We start from the raw sequence: 16,094 nt of genomic DNA, 5'->3' as shown, positions 1-16,094 counted from the left end.
CCGAGAAAGCTGAACGGCTCCTTTAAGAGGGGAGGAGAACCCGCGAAGGACAGCGCAGGAGGTTTGTCCTTCGCGCGCTCCGTCGCGGGCCCGGCTTCCTGCTTCCGAGGCTATAAAAGAGCTGCTTCCGGCGCCGGCGCCCGGCCTTGGTTTTCCTCCTCGGTGGCTCGCGCTGCTGCGGCCGAAAGACCCGCGATGAGTCTCCCAGGTGCGTGTGTGGGGTTGCCATGGGAACGGCAGAGGCCTACTGGGGATGGGAGAGGCCGGGGGCGGGGTTGCCATGGCAACGGGAGGCTGCTGTTGCTTTTTGGGGGGTGGGGGGTAAACAGGCGCCGTCGAGCCGCGGGGCCCCAGGATTCAGCCCCGGCACCTGTATCCCACCCACCCACACTTCAGTCCCGGCCAATTTCGCGAGGAGAAGATTGCACCGCCGAGGGAGCGTGTCCCTGAGCATGTGCAGAGTGCCTCCCCCTTCCCAGATTCCTGGGGTTGAAGGAAGCGCCCCTTTCTAGTCCGATTTCCGCCCCGGCGCCTGTAGGCTCCGCACCCCTTCTCCCTGCTTTAGTCGATCTCTGGTTTTTATTAATAATCTGATTTTTATTATTGAGAATGGGTGGCTTGTTTGTTTGTTTGTTGAACGGTGGGCAGCCTCGACAACTTAAGTAGAAAAGCCTGGGTATAAATGTCAGAGAAATAAAGGAAGCAACCGACCCTGCAGGCAAAGTAGTTGCCTGATGAAAGAAGGCTGAATTTAGCACCTCATTAAAAGAGCCCTTAGACTTAACAAGGCACCCGGCAGCCATAGGCAGGCAGGAACTGTGGGAAGGACAGTGTGTGGTTTGCATGCTACTTGTGAATAATAATAATAATAATTAGTAGTAGTAGTTTATTTCCTCCAAAACCTTGAGGAACTGGAGGCGGCTTGCAAGAATTACAAATGAAGATAAAACACAGATCACTAAAAACATATGAAAGATAATAGTTAAGAAGTAATTAAGATGATAATGGAATCAAAACGATGTAAAAACAAATCTGTCAAAAGGCCAGTAGCAAAAACAGCAGAGCACTATTAAAAGCCCTTTCCTTAAAAGCAGTTAGTTCCCAAAAGCCTGTCGGAATAAAACGGTACCTTCTGTGGTCTTGCTTAGAAAGCTGGTTTATGAGGGAGCCAGGCTGCTCCGTAATTTGGGCATCACAGTGGAATAAGTCCTGGGTTCATACCCACCAGCCAACCCAAACAGAGTCAAGGTGATTCATCAATAAAGGATATAGGTTCAGATCTGCAACCAGCCAGATGCTCACTTAGGTGATCTTGGTTCCAGCAGCTATCTCTCTGCCTTCCTCCTTTTTATTCTCACAACAACCTTGCAAGGTAGTTTAGCCTGAGAGATAGCTACTGGAACCAAGATCACCTAGTGAGCATCTTGGCTGGCTGCAGATCTGAACCTATATCCTTTATTGATGAATCACCTTGACTCTGTTTTTCTTACGCCACTTGCATTTTAGGGACTGTATTCTTAGATACAGGCTGTAGCTTAGTGGTAAGGCCCCTGCTTTGCACACAGAAGGTCTGGGGTTCAAATCCACTTAGGGCTGGGAAAGACAGTTCTGAAATCCTTTAGAGACAAGTACTGAGCTAGATAGACAATGGCCTGATTCAGGGTAAGGCAGCTTCCTACGTTCCAGTGACAAGAGATAAATGAAATTAAAAGGTAGGTGTCAGTCCCCTTGCCTTTGGGAAACAACAGTTCTTTTTAAAGTTTTATCTACTTTTTGTCAAACATCTTTATGTCAAGATAAGCATGCATTGAAATTCAGCCAGCCTGGCACATGGCAATTAGCTGTGCTTGGGTGAGGCACTATTAGGAAACGTGTCTTTGGCACGAAGCAAGGCCTTGTGATTACAGGAGTGGATCTGGAACAGTTTCACACCCTTACGAAGGTGGAGGGCAGCATTGCCTAATAATATAGATACTGAAGGCAGAAATATTTGCATAGTATTAGAATACATTTCACAAAAAGTTGTTTTTGCTGTGGTCTACTTTGCATAGGAGCCTGCACACCTGCAGATTCCCAGCTTTTATTTTAAAAAGAAAGAGTAAGTTTCTAGCATTTGTAGAACCAGAGGGATAAGCAAAATGTACAGATGCTGGTCTCGTCTTTGGTGGGAATCTAGCCTGCTCCCCTCCCCCTCGTCGTTTTTAGTGCTTTACTTTGCCCCCACCCCCAGGCCTGGGGGGGGGGGGGAATCCTGCAGACACCCATGAACAGGAATATTTGCCTATTCCATTTTCAGACCACATGTAACACTGAAATCTCCATCTATCCCCTGTTATTACTATAAGACAAAGCAGGAAGTTTGAAGGGAGGGGGAAACTGGAAAGGGAATAATTGCAGTGAGGCAAATGTGTAACCTCAGGATCTGTTTTAAGATTGCTTTATTTCATTATTTAAATTATTATCATCATCATTATAATCTACTCTAGTTTTTGGTTTAAAAACACACAAGAGAGCTAGCGAAAAGTTAATCTGGTTGCTTATAATTGTTTAAAAGTTTTACTGATTTTTATCTGCAGCTTTTATTATGATGGTTTTATGTATATTTGTTTTCAGGTTAGTTTCTTTGTTTTCTTTGTGTTTCATCTACTGTTTTATTGGAGACTGCTCTTTGGTTAAATGGCTTACAAATCTTCTAAGTAAATAAGTACAATAAAAATAGGCAAACGATACATATAGCAATCATAAAATGAAAAACCCAAGCAATTAAAAACAACAGCTGAACACACTAACATAATATATTAAAAGCCTGATTGATTTTTAAAAGAAATTCAACAAGTTGAGTAATAAGAGTGTCTCTGAGAAGAGACAGAGGACATTCCCTGCCATGCCATGAGTGGCATCAGCATCAGCCATGTCTGCAGACCCCTGTGATGAGCTTCTAGCATCCTTCCTGAACACATCCTTGTTCTGTTTTCTCCATGTGTGCCCTCTGTTGCTGACTTTCAGAATCAACTGTCCTGAATCGACTGTCCTGTTTTGTCTTAGCAGGGTTGAGCCTGAAAAAATCTTCAGCTTTCGCCCAAGCCCTGAAAGCTGAACCCCGGTACTTGTTGGCCCAGAATGTGGCCACATGCGCAGACCCCCTGGAGGTGTGCCTGGAGCGGGCCGTGGTGCAGGACACGCTGCAAGTCTTCCAGCACATGGTACCTGCTGAAGGCAAGCCCATCACCAATCAGAAGAACTCAGGTAATGGCCACCTCCCTTGAGATTGCACATCCCATTTTAATGCTTTGCGATGCCCATCTCCGCTGTGCTCCTCTGACCCCCCCCCCCCAGGACGCTGCTGGATCTTCTCCTGCCTGAACGTGATGCGCCTCCCCTTCATGAAGAAGTTCAACATGGAGGAGTTCGAGTTCAGCCAGTCGTACCTCTTCTTCTGGGACAAGGTGCTTCTAATTGTATTTAACTGCCCTTCTGCTTCTTGCATTTATATCCCACCTCCAAGGAATTCAAGGTGGCACGCATGATTTCCCACCATCCACATTTACCCCCTGTGAAGTAGGTTGGGCTGAGAGATGGTGACTGGCCCAAGGCCACCCCCAGAAAGCATGCCTGAGTGAGGATTTGAGCCCAGATCCCTGACCAACACTTTTAATCGCCATGCCACGCTGACTCTCAGGGGTGCTTTCTTGAGGCTTTGTTTAGGTGCTAGGATGGGGAACCTGTGGCTATTTGGATGTTATGAGTCGAGAGAGATGGTGGAAATTAGGGTCCAGACTCGTCTGGAGGGCTTCAGATTCCCCTCTCCTGCTTTGAGGAAAACCCAGCAGACTGGTCGGCTTCTTTCTGTAAGCACGGGTGCCATTCAGGCTTCTGCCTTGAACTGCCACCCTCAGAAACCTTTTTTTTGGGGGGACAGCACCCCAGGAGGGGGCATTCTCTGTGGACTTCCGTCCCCACTGAATGGTGTCCTCATTGCACAGCTATCATTGCATGCTGAAAACACACCTGACCCTTTGTATTATGTCTTAGTTCTTATTGTTTTATTATCATAACCTGCTCTGGGCCTTGATGGCAGGTAATCAATTCTATTACTAAATAAATAATAACCAGGGGGCCACCACTAAGTGGGCCATCCTAGCTGTAAAAAGGCCAGAAGGTTAAGGCGGGGTGGGTTAGCTTGAAGTCTACCAGGGCTCAACAGACCTGGTTTCTGACTGCATTCTGACTGGCTTATTTCCAGGTTGAACGCTGTTACTACTTCTTGCACGCATATGTGGAAACGGCTCAGAAGAAGGAGCCCGTGGAGGGGAGGCTGGTGCAGTTCCTGCTCTCCAATCCCTGCAATGACGGCGGGCAGTGGGACATGCTCGTGAACCTCATTGGTAAGAGAAGTGAGGCCAAGGCACTTTGGAGTCCACCTAGGTTCCTGGGCAGAGGATCCAGCATCTTAACGGGGGGGGGGGGGGGCTGCTCAGCCAAGACCAGGAAATCAGGAGTTGGGATTACAGAATTCTTCGGGTGGGGCTGGAATCACTAAAGCTTTTGAAGGTCTTCTGATGAGGTGGACAGTTGCAGTACAAGACGGAGTCAGAAACCTTTCTCTCTGAGATCCCCCCAGGATCTTCAGTCTGGTACACTCTTATGTAGTTTTTAAAACTGTATGCGTTGAGCTTATGCAGCTAACCAATGGTGGAGTCAGGCCAGGCTGCCCAGCAGGGTATGTCTAAGCTCTCAGGCAAGTCCAGCATATATTACCCTGAGCCCTTTAATTGGTGATGTTGAGGACTGGACCTGGAATGCACCACAGGTGAGAAGGCTCTCCTGGACTAAGGATGTGGGAGGACAGAAGTAGCCTGGAAACAGTTTCATTGTGTCAAGATTTCACACAGCGTAAACTGAGTGCAGCAGGCAGAACAATCTTTCCTTCGGCCCATTGGTTCTGGTCAGTTACTAAAACTTGTTCCTTCCTAGAAAAATATGGCGTAGTCCCCAAGAAGGTTTTCCCTGAATCACACACCACTGAGGCCTCCAGACGAATGAATGACATTCTGAACCACAAGGTAACTAAAGTGTGTGTGTGCACACATGGGGGGGGGGCAGAGAGAGTGTTACCGTCTCTAAAATCATTCGTCTTCTCACCAGTTTGGAAACTTAAGCCCGTAAAAATGATCAAGCCCCATGGAAAGGTTTAGTTGCCTGAAGGTATCCTATGTAGCACACTGATGACCTGAAAAAAGGATGCTAAGTGAATCTTCCCTGTCTGGTGGCTTGCCAAGAAGATCAGGTTTGCCACAGGCGAACAGATGACTCCCTGTAAAGCCTGTTAAAGCCCTTAAGATCTGAGATGGGCTTTTGGACACACCTGCCGCTCCACACACACAATGAGTTGATATAGTTTTCACAACCTTCCTGTTCAGATGCTGACACCTGGCATTGCTTGCTAAGGTCCAAATCCATGGGAGCTGAATCTTTTCTTTCCAACTGTTAAAAGGTAAATTCTAGCCTGGTGCTCTTCAGATGTTCTGGGCTTCAGCCATCTCAGCCATCTTCGCTGCTCCAGCATCCTGAACTTTGAGCGTGTTGATAGCGTGCCACAGAGATTGCCATTTAGAACTTGCTTTTCTTTTCTTCCAAACAGATGCGAGAGTATTGCCTCCGGCTGAGGAATATGGTAGAGACTGGATGCAACAAGGACGAGCTCTCTGAAGCCGTGGACACCATGATAGAGGAGGTCAGCTGCTCTTGGTGCGGGGGCGAATGCAATGGCTAAGTGAAAAGAGATTTTCTGTCCCTGCCCCCTCTTTCTCCCCCCCCCCCCAGGGCCCCAGTCATGATGCTTCTCATTCTGCTGCAATACTTTCCAAGTGCACCTTAGTCTTTATTGTGTTTATATCTCACCTTTTACTCCAGAGAGCTCAAGATGGCATACCTACTTCTCCTCTTCCCCATTTGTGACAGGCCCTCGTCTCTCCCAGGTCCCAATCCAGCACTCTAAACTATTTTAGTGTTGTTAGCCGCCCTGAGCCCGGCTTCGGCTGGGGAGGGCGGGATATAAATAAAATTTATTATTATTATTATTATTAAACCCTACACCACACTTGCTCTCACACTCTCCTGTTCTGATCCCAATAAATTTTCCATGGTTAAAAAAGAAAGAGCTACTAGGATGAGCTTGAACTGTCTCATTGCACATTTTGTAAAGAGCACATTGTTCACAGGCCTCCCCAGGGGTGTTTCACGTTTTTGGTGGTGGCAGGCTTGTTGCACGTGGAGTTTGGGGTGGCACGTGTGCCCACGCCCTCCGAAGTCTTGGGAAACGACCGCGCTTTGTAGATCCTGCTGCCTCACTGTGTTCTTGGTGCGAGGCAAGCCAAGTCCCTTTTTTCTTAAATCGGAATAGAACTCTGCCTGGGAGGAAGTGTAACATGGCTGCTTCTTGATTAGGGCAATTTCACTAATCTTCTGTCGAAAGTATAACTGAGCACAGCTTGGACCAGCCTTTGCAGCTCTGAAAGTGGCGCCTTAGCAGAGAGATGCAGAGATCCACTGTGAATGCATTTTGGTTGTGCTCTTTACAATTTGGAGGGGCAGATTGTCTACCCAGCTGCACTCTTTCTTCTCTCTCTCTTGCCAAAGCTGCCAAGAGGAAAGGTGTGTCAGGCTGTTTTATTTTTACTTTTTTACAGGAGTGGCATTGTCCTTCCCTGCATTTCTGCAAAGCCCTTGGTGCCTCCCTAAGTGTCCATCCAGGGTGCCTGCACTAGAGGGCAGCAGACAACAACGTATATAATTTTTATTTGCTGTTGTCCAAGGCACCGCAGCTCCATGCTGGCTTCCCCGTCTCTTCTCCCAAAACTGCCTCCATCAAACTGGTGGCCATTCCTCCTGACCATTGTGTAACTTTTATTAGGGAGCAGAATGAAAGAGCCCATAGATTTCCTCTCCCCACCCTGTTCCTTTTTGCCTCCTGTGTCACGTTGCTTAGTTTCCACGCTGTTGTTCAAAAAGCTATAAACCCGCTTGATGCCTTCGGCGGAACAGCAGCTTATAAGCATAGCGAGCAATTAAGCAAAACGAGGGTTTGTGAGTCACAAGCATCAGTTCCCTCTGGCCGATTTGAAGGGAGGCATCTGGGTTCCACCTTCCACTAATCTGCTTTCCCTCCCCAGGTGTTCAGAATAGTGACCATCTGCCTGGGGAGCCCTCCGGACTCCTTCTGCTGGGAGTTCTACGACAAGGAGAAGGCCTACCACAAGATCGGGCCAATCTCGCCCCTGCAGTTCTACAAAGAGCACGTCAAGCCCATCTTCGACATGGAAAGCAAGGTTGGGCAATGTGGTAAACACAAGGCAGCCTGTAGACAATCATTTGCCCCCTTTCTGTGAGATCCTTTTTAGATTTTGGAAATGGATAAGACACACCCCTGCCCCACACGGTCTCCTGTTGCTCCCTTCTACTCGTTTAATACCACGACCCCTCTTTGGTCTGTTCGAAAGTTGTGGCATGGCTACAATCATAGAATTGTAGAGTTGGAAGGGACACCCCAAAGGTCATCTAGCCCAACCCCTGCAAACCTGGAATCTCAACTGAAAGAACCCCTGACAGATGGTCCCCCAACCTCCCTTGAAAAACCACAAATGCTGGGAAGTCCACCACCTTCCAAGGTAGTCGGTTGCATTGCTGAACAGCTCTTACTGTCAGAAAGTTCTTTTTAATGTTTAGTTGGAAATCCTTACAAAAAGGCCCACCAGATTTCCAACCCCAAATCTCTTTTTGGGGGCCAAGCATTGATTGGTCAGATGGTGATAAAATTGTGACCCAGAACATAAAAAACGAGATGAGTCTAGCAAAGGATATTTGCTGTTGAGAAACGGCACCCCTCATATTATTTCCAAACTTCCATCTTGTTTGAAATGGAACCTCCAGGTTCAGCGGCAGCCTACCTCTGAATAACACCTGCTGGGGACAAACAAGAAATGGCCATCTCTGGCCATGCTCTCGTTGCGAGCATTTTAGTTGGCTGCTATTGCTGCGTCCAGCAGAGCTGGGAGGAGTGACCTCCTTGAAATTAACTTCTTGCGCTAACTCAGCCCTTTGACTTGACAGGTTTGCCTGGTGAACGACCCTCGGCCCCAGAACCAATACAACCAGCTTTACACGGTGGAGTACCTGAGTAACATGGTGGGGGGCAGGAAGACTCTTTACAACAACCAGCCCATCGAGCTCCTGAAGAAACTGGCAGCCGCTTCTATTCGGGATGGAGAGGTTTGGCCGGCCCCTGTCTTTGTTTTGCTCCTTAGCACAGTGTCTTCCTGCTCTTTGCTTCAACTGAAGGGTCCTCATTGTCGCCTGCTCTCTCCTCAGGCCGTGTGGTTTGGTTGTGACGTTGGGAAGCACTTCAACAGCAAACTGGGCATCAATGACATGAATATGTAAGTGCTTGTGGGGTGGGGGAAGAGGGCTGGGATCCTGCACACAGTCCCCCTGGGGATTGTGGGTGTGCACGTCAAACTTTGCTTTGCTTCCATTTCTTTGTTCTTCCGCAAGCTCAGAGCCCCCTGGACCGCAGATCTGCTGCACCTCGTGCTTAACTGCTCCTGTATGTTGTTGTTTAGTCATATCCAACTCTTCGTGACCCCCTGGGACCAGAGCACACCAGGCATTCCTGTCTTCCACTGCCTCCCGCAGTTTGGTCAAACTCAGGCTGGTAGCTTCGAGAACACTGTCCCACCATCTCGTCCTCTGTCGTCCCCTTCTCCTTGTGCCCTCCATCTTTCCCAACATCAGGGTCTTTTCCAGGGGGTCTTCTCTTCTCACGAGGTGGCCAAAGTATTGGAGCCTCAGCGTCAGGATCTGTCCTTCCAGGGAGCACTCAGGGCTGATTTCCTTCAGAATGGAGAGGTTTGATCTTCTTGCAGTCCATGGGACTCTCAAGAGTCTCCTCCAGCACCAGAATTCAAAAGCATCAATTCTTCGGCGATCGGCCTTCTTTATGGTCCAGCTCTCACTTCCATATATCACTACTGGGAAAACCATAGCTTTAACTATACGGACCTTTGTTGGCAAGGTGATGTCTCTGCTTTTTAAGATGCTGTCTAGGTTTGTCATTGCTTTTCTCCCAAGAAGCAGGCGTCTTTGAATTTCGTGACTGCTGTCACCATCTGCAGTGATCATGGAGACGACCTGATAAATGTGTTTACTCCGCAATTTAGGATTACTAGGGAAGGCACTTTCTCTGAACCCCACACTTAACGTGCATTTCGTGTGCGCTGCTTTGTAGATTTAACCACAAGCTGGTGTTTGGCGTGTCAGTCAAGAACATGAACAAGGACGAGCGGCTGATCTTTGGGGATTCGCTGATGACCCACGCCATGGTCATTACTGCCTTCACTGAGAAGGTGGGTGTTGGGGCAGCAGGGTGGGTGGTGGAGTTCCTTCCCTTCCTTTCCACCTATATGGCAGTCAACCAGACGATAATTGCATGCACAACCTGTTCATGGAATCCTCCTGGGGACGGTATGTGCTTTTGAAAGAGGGACAGAGAACCGGTGGCCCTCAAATGTTTTTGGGCTCTGTCTCTCATCTGCCCCAGCCAGCCTGGTCGGGGGATGATGGGAACGACAGCCCAGCAACACTTAGACAGAGCTGTTCCACCAGGCCTTTCGTCAGGGCGCAGCCTGACTCCCTCCTTTGGCAATCTTTACAGAACTTTAGTTTATGGTTGCCATCAATTTAGATTTTAATTAATTTTTATAATGTTTTTAGAATGTTGCACTATTTTAGTGTTGTTAGCCGCCCTGAGCCCGGCTTCGGCTGGGGAGGGCGGGATATAAATAAAATTTATTATTATTATTATTAGAGGGCAACAAAGGTTCCCCATCTCTGCTCTAAGAAGTTATATTCCATACTTGTAGAGACGGAGGGATGCTTCCACTGAGAGGAGGATGCCCCTTAGAGAACAACATGCAGAGAACATCTGTGGCCTTCCAGAGACTCTTGGATTCCCAACACCCACCTGCCTCAGCAGGAGCATGGCCAGCGGTCTGGGGTGCTGGGAGCTGGTGGAGGGTCCCATCCCTCTTCTAAAGTCCCTTGTTGACAAAGACCACCGTTCTTCTATGATGAATCATAGAACGGTAGAGTTGATATCTGGATGATGCTGGTAGCGATAGCACTGAGGCCACCAATGCCCCCCCCTGCTCTTCCCCCAAGGGGCTCAAGAGGCCACACAGGGGCTCCACAACCACAATCCCATGGCAGATGCCTTGTTGTTGTTTTACATTATGCATTTCAGGTGCACAGCCTTCCAAAGCTTTCTCAATTTACCGCGTGTCTCCAGTTTCACAGAGAGAAATATACAAAGGTTAGCAACGATGAAAGGTAGTAAAGACAGCGATGGTATTACTTTAAAAGCCATTCAGGCCCACCAGGCAATCAGCCCAATGAGATCTGACCTTCCTCTCTCTCCTTAATCCAAGAGGGATGCTCAGTCCACTCTGCCCCGCTTGGTCCTTGCTAGCCAGAAAGGGCTTCTCTATAAACATTTGGAGGCTCCTCACCTCAGAAATCCAGAACGTTAAAACAGAGGAGCAAGGCAAGATTAAAAGCTGCAATGCCCCTAGGCTGTTTTTGCCAACGGTTGGCAGATTTATAATTCTCACTAAAAGCTTCTTTAGGCTAAAAGCAGGTATTAAAACATGGAGCTTTTTTCCCCTTTTTAAAAAAAATACCTGTTGTGCAAACAGGTTTTAACTACAACTCTGATGTAATTTTCTTTTCCCATGAGGGACGTTTAATCCTTGCCAGCATTCAAAACTAAGCTAAATGTGGCTTGATTGAATTTTAAGAGCTTGAAAGTAATTCCAGTCAGGCCTTCAGAGGTTCTTGCCACCATCTCTTCCAGCTGCCTTGTATGGACCTGAGCACAGTTTGGACCCAAAGTCTTTAAAAGTACTGTAGCATGATTTATTTTATTTATTACCACATGTATATCCTCCTTCCAAGGACCTCAAGGTGGGTTACAGGGTCTTCCCACTCTCCAATTTACCAAAATATTGATAAAATCAGCAGCTTTATATATACACTGTATAAAAAATCCACAATAAAAGTACATGTCTAGCTAGGCCTGCAATATTCCGCATGCAATATTCTCCACACTGTAGAACTCCTTATGTGATCCAGATACCAGGCTTTTAGCATTTGGGGTTGTAAAGGCATGGGTGAGGGACGCTTTCAGCAGTTTGTGAAATGAAAGCGCAGGTGTCATCTGTCAGGTAAGGGAGGCATTTTATTTCTCTGCTATAAATCCACAAGCAAGTGTAAATCGGCCTGGCCAGGGGAAGCTTTTCTGCTGGGCTCTTCCTCCTGTTGACCCCTGCATTTCCCCCTCTTTCCAGCCAGAGCAAGAGGGCTGCTTCGAAAAATGGCGCGTGGAGAACTCATGGGGCGAAGACCGCGGGAATAAAGGTAATGTGTTGCTAATGCAGATGCTGGCCTCCTTTCGTTTTGCATCAGGGGTGTTGTCTGGATTTTGGGGCAGGGGGTTGGACTAGATGACTTCCAGATGTCCCTTCCAGTACTATGATTCTCAACAGCGTGCGTATTGGGATAGCGAGCTTAATTCTGGGCCAGTTTAGCACTCGAAGCCTATGCAGTTTGCCCTGCCTCTCTGCCTTAGCAGAATCCTGACAGGCTGGCGGTCAGTGAATTCTTCCCTTTTGCCCTCCATCACTTCAGGCCTCTCCAACCTGGGGTCTCTTCCCAATGCTGAATTTTCCTGGGTTTGTGATGAGGGCAATGCAAGGAGGCTCCCGGACCTCCCTCCTTCCCTCTCTGTGTTCTGCACTCTCTGCCAGGATCGCCATTGGGCTGTGTGTGTCCCCCACCTCCTTTTAATTACTCCGGGGTCATAAGGCAGAGATTATAAATTCCTGCATGGGGTTTATTGCAGAGAGAGAGAGAGAGAGCACATGAGCACTGACTGGGCTGCCGTTCCTTTAAGCTCCTGATGTAATCTTATTTTGTGTAGAAAAGTTCATTACCCTTCTTCGAACAGCCTCCAGTGGGGGAAACTTTTGCTGTTGGTTGTGCGATTGGGATGACAACAAGCAGCGTCTTTGTCTAGCAGAATTGTAGCGCCACATGTGTTCCGTTTCCCTCTTCACTTCCCCTGGGAGTTGGTGGAAGACAAGGGCCCACGAGCCTTTATGCTATCCATGGCCATTTCAAAGAGCCAAGGACTTTTCTGCGTGTCCCAGTGTCTCCCATTGAGACTGGAGCTTCTGTTTGCATAACAAGAGCTTTCGTGGAACAGCAGGCGCAGGACTATCTCAATGATCCAGGCGCGCAGGTGGCCCTCACCCCCGCTTCCCAAAAAAGCCGCCTTGAGGTCAAGGCACAGCTATTCTTAGCTCTTCGTTTACCCATCTGTTTTATGAGCGTGCTAAAACCCAGAGTTGCTCCAGCAGTTAAAAAAACACACACACACTCCTGCCATCAGCCACAAGAGACGAGTGCAAACCACTTTGAGCTTTCAAAGTTTAAAAATAACCCGGCGAAAGCGAGACAGATTACCGGCATTCCTCAGAGTTTACCTTCTCCAGCCTCCTGGCAGGGCAGCCAGGAGGCGTGAGGTTGATTCCTTGAGCTTCTTAGCCTCTTGCTGTTCTACGTGGAAGTCTCACTCCCACTCAGAGGCAAAGCCTGCTTTTAATGAATGGGGCTTTTTCCTCGAGGGCTCAGGACTTGCCCCTGAACAGACTTTGGGGGCCTCTCACTTTGGGGGCCAAGCAGAGCCCTCTCGCCACCTCTGCCCAATCAGTCCCTTGCAATGGCCAACCCTGGTTGCAGCTGCTCTTTTCCACTTACCAAGCAGGCAAAATGCTTTAGAGCCTCTCTGCCCTGCAAGGTAGGCCTCTGTGGGGTGGGGTGGGGGGAGAAGAATCAGGCTGAAGAAGAGAGCTGCTTGCCCCAGGCTCACCGCCTGAAGGCTGGCCAAGGTGACTGGCAATGTTCCTTCTGTAAGGACGGTGCGGGTTGCTTGCAGAATGTGTCTTGGGCATTGATTCAATACATGTGTATTGCGGGCACAGAATTTGGCCAAGCCTGAGTCCTCTGTCTTAGTGATCCTTACAACACAGGCCTATAAAACAGGGCAGCAGCAGTTAGTGCTACAGTGGTACCTGGGGTTACATACGCTTCAGGTTACAGACTCCGCTAACCTAGAAATATTACCTCGGGTTAAGAACTTTGCTTCAGGATGAGAACAGAAATCGTGCTTCGGCAGCGGGAGGCCCCATTAGCTAAAGTGGTGCTTCAGGTTAAGAAAAGTTGCAGGTTAAGAACGGACCTCCGGAACGAATTAAGTATGCAACCAGAGGTACTACTGTACTAACACTATGTCTGCATTGCAGCTGGGTGTGCTGAGGCTGAGAAGAGCAGTTGCTAGCTTAAGACACCACCTAACCAAATCTGTCTTGCTTGGGGCGAGATTGTCCAGAGGACTTCCTGGCTCTAAGGCTGGGGTCTGCAGTGCGATGCCTGTGGGAACCCTCAGGTGTTGGTGCCAGCTTCGCCCCTCCCCTCCCAATTCTACTTTAAAATAGTGCTTTGGGCCTTCTATGTTTGTGGGGAATGCCTATTTTTTGGCTAGTTTACCTGCTTTTTTTAATACATGTTTTATTTGGGGGGCATGTGTAGGAGGTGTTTGAGTATTTCCAGTTTTTCTTCTGCGGAAGGGCTATTTTGCAGAACCTGTGAAACAGTTTCTTAGGTTTCCAAATGAGTTCTTAGCATCCCACACCCATGTTTTTGGGACTCCTCTTCTAGCTGCTTTCCCACGCCACATCCTCCAGGGCAGACCTCTAGCTGCTGCTCCAAAGTTGTCATTTGCAGATATGGCCCTCCGAGAGGGTTTTGGGGATAGCTGGCCTCTTGAAAAAGCCTGGGCTTGTGTGGGAAGGCCAAGCAGCATTCTGGCAGGCCCCTTGTTTAAGGAAGAGGTGAAGAATGAGGATGTTAGATTTGGCACTCAGGCTTGGCTAGGCGTGGAGGCATTAAAATAACAAGCCCCAACGTCAGTCCTTGAAGAGGGTTGATAGAGTATTGCCTGAAACAACAGAGGCAAGATTAGACTCAGGGGCTTAGCTGGAGGATGATGAGTTATGGAGGAAACGCTTAACCCTTTTGTACGGTGCTTTGGGTCCAGATAGCCTGGTCTGGGTTTACCAGCTTAGCATTGTGATCCTGTTGTTGAAAGGCAAGGTCAGATCTTAGACAGGGTTGGAGCATCTGACCTGTTAATTGCAGAGGCAAAGCCACTAGAGGAAACCTGAAAGGCCAATCCTCGGTCACTCAGGAATTTCCAAAAACTCTGGGTTTGTAAAGTGGTGTTTTTGGAAGCTCCTGGGTTTTGCTTCCAAACACAAATACAAGAGACACCACGTGAGACCTCATCTGTTCCTTGTAGGTTTTTGATTTGTGGTGTTTCTTGATGCAGAGGAAAGGCAGAAAAATGTTCCGGGGAGGAATTTGATATGGGATGGCAGTTTGAGCTTGGTTTTCCTGTTTCCCTCCCCGAAGCCCATTTGACATTGCAAGCACCACCCAGTCTGCTGGTACAAAGCAAGGAAAGGGGCCTGTATTTAATTGTTCAACCAAAGGCCTCATTAGCTGTGAAAATTAATGGGTCCTTAATGTTCAGAAGCAGTCGACCTCCATGCCCTCTTAGATTTCAGTGTGGCATAGAGGGCAGGGGTCCCCCAGGGCAGATCACTGTACGTGGCACCTCTTAAGCTGAGCATCTCTTAATAGACCTTGTCCCGTCCTCCTCTTCTCCAGGTTACCTGATCATGACTGATGACTGGTTCTCCGAGTACGTCTATGAAGTGGTGGTGGACAGGAAGCATGTGCCAGAGGACGTCTTAGCTGTGATGCACCAGGAGCCAGTTGTCTTGCCTGCATGGGACCCCATGGGCGCTCTGGCTAAGTGAACTTGTGTGTGTGTGTTGAGGGGGCTCTCTGCTGCCTCCTTCTGGTCAACCTTGAAGCAAACATGTGGGGGGGATCTGGAGGGCCAGGAGCCAACGCCAAGTGGCCCCATGAGCAAACTCCCACTTGAGGTGCCAGTCTTGAAGAGTGGTGCCCTGTGGATCTTCAGAGGAAACAGTGCTTTTCTGTGGATGGGGCTACTCTGCAACCTTTGCGTCGACATGTGTGCTTTTCATTGTAGTATAATCCTTTTCTTTTCTTTTTTTAAAAAACACCCTCTAAAATTATTTTATTCATATACTCGTTTTAAAACTTCAGAAATGATTCTTTCACGCAAACCTTGTATAGAAAAAGATGGGGGGGGTGAGATGAACGCTTGGGGTGATTGCGTACCACAAAGGGCCACCAAGTGGAGATTAATTGCTTGTTGGTTGTGATTTTGAGCTGCTTGGCTGCTTGCTTGTGGAGAGAGGCATATAACCCATGGTGCACGATGCTGGCCACTTCCTACATGATCTTCATCTGTCTTGTCTTTTCCAACTGAGATGTGGTCTGAATTTAACAGCCTTCTCCCTGGAGCACCTGAATCACAGCCCAGGGGATTTCCCCCCCCCCATAACCACCACTGAGGCTCAGCTGAACCAACGGAAAAAGTGGCTGCAAAGGCTACATTCCAGAATGCCCAGTTCCTGGGTGAAATGGGATTTTTAAAAAATGGCTGCGTTTTTATTTGAATGCCATCTACAACTACCTGGTGCTATGGAGCGTTTGAATAAAAACACTTTGCTGAATGAGCTTCGGTGTCCTGTATTGATATTATTGATGCATAAATTGCTGGCAAACTGCAAAACATATTGCCAACAAATGAATGAGGCAGTGGGGGGTGGGAGAAGACACTCCCCTCCCACCTCTCTGCCGGCAACATTGGAGAGCTGCTGCCAGTCAGAGGAGACAATATGGAGCTACTAGCTCAGTTTAGCCAGCTAGATGAGCAAATAGTCTTGACATGGCATAAGGCGTCTGCTTTGGGGTCCTTCTTTGCCAAGGGTTCTTTCCACACATTGGAAACTTCTGATTTGGCACAAGCCACACCTGCAGATCAA

The 16,094-nt window shown here is 48.3% G+C and overlaps 1 protein-coding gene and 1 long non-coding RNA gene across 2 annotated transcripts; both read left to right on the top strand.

Moving 5' to 3' along the window:
• Positions 1-55: 55 nt before the first annotated feature.
• Positions 56-15,785, top strand: BLMH (bleomycin hydrolase). The gene is made up of 12 exons (XM_080983119.1): positions 56-208; positions 3,049-3,246; positions 3,337-3,446; positions 4,244-4,385; positions 4,975-5,063; positions 5,642-5,734; positions 7,173-7,328; positions 8,110-8,268; positions 8,368-8,435; positions 9,284-9,401; positions 11,400-11,469; positions 14,842-15,785. The coding sequence occupies exons 1-12, from the start codon at positions 196-198 to the stop codon at positions 14,991-14,993; spliced, it is 1,368 nt and encodes a 455-aa protein (XP_080839245.1). The 5' UTR covers positions 56-195; the 3' UTR covers positions 14,994-15,785.
• LOC308464196 lies at positions 219-2,754 on the top strand. The gene is made up of 2 exons (XR_013979942.1): positions 219-881; positions 944-2,754. It is a non-coding gene; the product is annotated as an uncharacterized lncRNA (long non-coding RNA).
• Positions 15,786-16,094: the final 309 nt, after the last annotated feature.

This window comes from Podarcis pityusensis, assembly GCF_964106645.2.
Source record: "Podarcis pityusensis genome assembly, chromosome: 15".
NCBI classification, from domain to species: domain Eukaryota; kingdom Metazoa; phylum Chordata; class Lepidosauria; order Squamata; family Lacertidae; genus Podarcis; species Podarcis pityusensis.
The sequence above is the reverse complement of the archived record's forward strand: the minus strand, read 5'-3'. Positions and strand labels throughout refer to the sequence as shown.

Bases quoted from the DNA above. Each gene is read 5' to 3' on its own strand.
- BLMH (XM_080983119.1), top strand. The intron at 3,247-3,336 runs GTAATGGCCACC...CCCCCCCCCCAG, and splicing joins CACCAATCAGAAGAACTCAG to GACGCTGCTGGATCTTCTCC. The intron at 8,436-9,283 runs GTAAGTGCTTGT...GCTGCTTTGTAG, and splicing joins GGCATCAATGACATGAATAT to ATTTAACCACAAGCTGGTGT.